Consider the following 3,753-nt stretch of genomic DNA (forward strand, 5'->3'; position numbering starts at 1 on the left):
TGCAACCTCTGTCTTTTTGGTTCAAGCAATTCTTCTGCTTCAGCCTCCCAAGTAGCTGGGATTACAGGCACATGCCACCACGCCCAGCTAATTTTTGCTATTTTTAGTAGAGATAGGGCTTCACCACATTGGCCGGAATGGTCTCAACCTCTTGACCTTGTGATCCAACCACCTCGAAGTGCTGGGATTGCTGGTGTGAGCCACCGTGCCCGGCCCCTTTGTCCTCTTTTTGTTTTTTCCTATGAATTTGACAATTGTTTCTTATAAAATGTTTAATCTTGAAGGCTTAAAATTGCAAGTGGCTATGAAATGTATTTAAAATTCCTGCTTAAATTATCTTTCCTTTTTTCAGAGATCTGCAGCGAATAACCCTGCCCAGCATTAACCGCCTCAGGCACTTCACCAATGACACAATTCTGGATGTCTTCTTCTACAATAGCCCCACCTACTGTCAGACTATTGTGGACACAGTTGCTTCTGAAATGAACCGAATATATACACTTTTTCTGCAGAGGAACCCTGATTTCAAAGGGGGTGTATCCATTGCTGGTCATAGTTTAGGTAACAAATGAATTCTGTGTGACCAGAAAAGACTGTCACATTTTGAAGACACCTGTTTTTGAAGCACAGTGTCTTTTATCAGTATGAAGTTCAGAGGTTTGAAATAGTCTGTGATCAAGAAATTTGGAAGGGGTTGGAAGGGTGGTGGTAAATTGGAAGGAAAGACTACTTCCTGTGTAGATTTGCTTATGTGTGTAATTGGCTTATGACTTTTTTGTATAACAGACAGCCATTTAGTGCTAATGCTTAGAAATTGTCCCTTCTTCTATTTTACTTATAGGTTCGCTTATATTGTTTGATATCCTAACAAATCAGAAAGATTCTTTGGGGGATATTGACAGTGAAAAGGTAATTTAGATGTTCAGATAGGTTTTTGTGTAGTTTTCTTTAGTAAGGATTTATAGAATTTAGATTTATTTTTTGTTTTTAGCTGAGTTTAGTTTTGTGTCATGACATTATGTTTAGTAAACTCATTTTAATAGACTTTTAATTATCTGTCATTCTTGGATGATAGAAGCAAGATAGTAATATGCTTCTACAAATAATAATTGTTATATTCTAAAATAACCATAGGTATCTTATTTTTTGTGTGTGAATATGCACTGCTGGCTGGACGCGATGGCTCACGTCTGTAATCCCAGCACTTTGGGAGGCCAAGGCAGGCGGATCACCTGAGGTCAGGAGTTCAAGACCAGCTTGGCCAACATGGTGAAACCCCATCTCTACTAAAAATACAAAAATTAGCCTGTCATGGTGGTGCATACCTGTAATCCCAGCTACTTGGGAGGCTGAGGCAGGAGAATTGCCTGAACCTGGGAGAAGGAGGTTGCAGTGAGCCGAGATCGTGTGCCACTGTACTCCAGCCTGGGCGACAGAGTGAGATTCTGTCTCAATCAGTCAATCAATAAGCACTGCTGATGTGTTAATAGAGTTACAGAATCATTGAACTAAATGAAGTTTGCATATGAATGAATGAATTGGCTACAAATTGATATGATTTATAGAAACTGTTCGAAAGTATTTGGGGACTTGATTAAATGTTATTTTAGTAAAAAGTCCTGTGACTATGTATTACCTATAGGATTGATTTGGTACTTAGCATATATTATTTTGTATTTTTAAAATCTTTAAGTGTGCTGTTTCTCCTGTTGGATCATGAGTTCTTCCAGAGCAGAACTTGTCTTAGACTGTTTTATTACTTAAGCACTGTTTCCCTAATTTCTTAAGCACTGAGCTCCCTTAAAACTCAGCAAATGTTTGTTGATGATGAGTATTTTGCTCATTTCTTTAAAAACATATTTTTAGTTGAAGTTGCAAAACTTTGGACCTCTTAATTTATATCTTGCATAAATGACAATTTATTAAAGTTAAGATACTTTGCTGTGGAAATCTATGTATTTATTTACCACAAAATGGTATTAATAAAGGGAACTAAATTGAATTTCAAGAATATGAGCTTTGTAATTTAATTTTTAGGATTCGCTAAGTATTGTAATGGACCAAGGAGATACACCGTCACTAGAGGAAGATTTGAAGAAACTTCATCTCTCTGAATTCTTTGATATCTTTAAGAAGGAGAAAGTAGATAAGGAAGCTCTGGTAAAAATTATCTTTTAAAACTTTATGCCAAGCCATTTTCAGTATTTTTATTGTTTATCTTCATGTTTACTAAAAGCCTACCCTTTAGACACTTTTTAGTCATAAATACTTTATCATTAATAATGTTCTTTAGTGTTATTTATTTGCTTTTTATCATATCAAGTGACCTTTGCTTTATGGAAGTCCAAAGTTTAGATGGCCATATTGATAATCATAGAGCAGTGGAGCAGACTAACCAGTACAGCTCACAGAAAACATGAGTGCAAGAACAAACACCTAAACAAACAGCTATTCCAACTCTAATTTTCTGTTGTACTTTCAAGAGCTCTACTGTTATTTGCATGTTTATTTTTTAATTTTTTTGTTTTTGATGGAGTCTCTGTTGCCCTGGCTGGAGTGCAATGGCACGATCTTTGGCTTACTGTACTGTCCACCTCCTGGGTTCAAACAACTCTCCTGCCTCTTAGCTTCCCGAGTAGCTGGGATTACAGGTGCCCGCCACCACACCCGGCTAATTTTTGTATTTTTAGTAGAGATGGGGTTTTACCATATTGGCCAGGCTGGTCCCGAGCTCCTGACCTCGTTATCTGCCCGCCTCGGCCTCCCAAAGTGCTGGGATTACAGGCGTGAGCCACCACATCCGGCCTGCTTGTTTGTTTTTTCCCACTTTTGTTGTGACTTTTTCTGATTTGTGATACATTCACTCATTTAACAGATATTTAGTAAATGCTTACTATACCAAGTATTAGATAGATTGGTACATTAGATATGATCTCTGACCTCATAGTGTTTATAGTTTAGTGAGGAATCACACACATCATTGGATTATGATAAGAACTAAGTAGGAAAAGTCCACCATGTAATAAGAATTAACCTGGTGTCAGAAGGTGCAGGAAATCTTCCCTAAATATGAGTGACACTTGAGATATTGATTGTTAGTCTGTTCCATACTTGTGTGTTTTCTATATGTTCTTAGTGCTTTCGTTCATGAGCAGGAATATAATCCTTGTCAGGCATGTGACATCTAAGTCAATATAGAAATTAAGGAAGATTTTTATGTCCTGAAGTCCTTAAAATGCCAACTTCTCTAGGTTTTTTTTTTTTTTTTAAACAATAACATAATGTTGTTTGTATTATTGTAACATTGATAAGTATTGATATTTTCTATTCTTTTTTAGGCTGTTTCATGAATAAAACAGGTCTTTTTCTCTGGAAGTTATTAATGATATTTTACTACTAGAGACAGGCAACAACAGAGTGCCTAGGTCTTATTCCTCTTATGCCATGGGATTGATTTTATTTTGTCTAGAAATAAGAAAGACTTGGTTTTCTATGCCTAGGCTTTATGTACAGACAGAGATCTTCAGGAAATGGGAATTCCTTTAGGACCAAGAAAGAAGATATTAAACTATTTCAGCACCAGAAAAAACTCAATGGTATGTATCTAATACAACTTGTTGGACTAGGCAATTCTTTGATGTCCATAGTGTATCCTTGGGCTTTGTAAGATGTTTATTCTGGGGAGCTAAGCAGTTTTTTGGTAATTGATCTTTGGCGCTCTCTTTTTTTTTTTTTTTTTTTTTTTTTTTTTTT

At 36.3% G+C, this 3,753-nt stretch overlaps 1 protein-coding gene across 3 annotated transcripts in view; it reads left to right on the top strand.

Moving 5' to 3' along the window:
* DDHD2 (DDHD domain containing 2) overlaps positions 1-3,753 on the top strand; it is a 31,355-nt gene that overhangs the window by 13,895 nt on the left and 13,707 nt on the right. For all 3 annotated transcript variants that reach the window (XM_017536675.2, XM_017536674.1, XM_017536677.2), the window contains 4 exons: positions 353-561; positions 842-909; positions 2,038-2,160; positions 3,501-3,596. In XM_017536675.2, coding sequence (XP_017392164.1) covers positions 353-561; positions 842-909; positions 2,038-2,160; positions 3,501-3,596 — 496 coding nt within the window. The remainder of the gene's footprint in view (positions 1-352; positions 562-841; positions 910-2,037; positions 2,161-3,500; positions 3,597-3,753) is intronic.

Source organism: Cebus imitator, unplaced genomic scaffold (genome assembly GCF_001604975.1).
Source record: "Cebus imitator isolate Cc_AM_T3 unplaced genomic scaffold, Cebus_imitator-1.0 Scaffold5, whole genome shotgun sequence".
Classification (NCBI taxonomy): Eukaryota; Metazoa; Chordata; class Mammalia; order Primates; family Cebidae; genus Cebus; species Cebus imitator.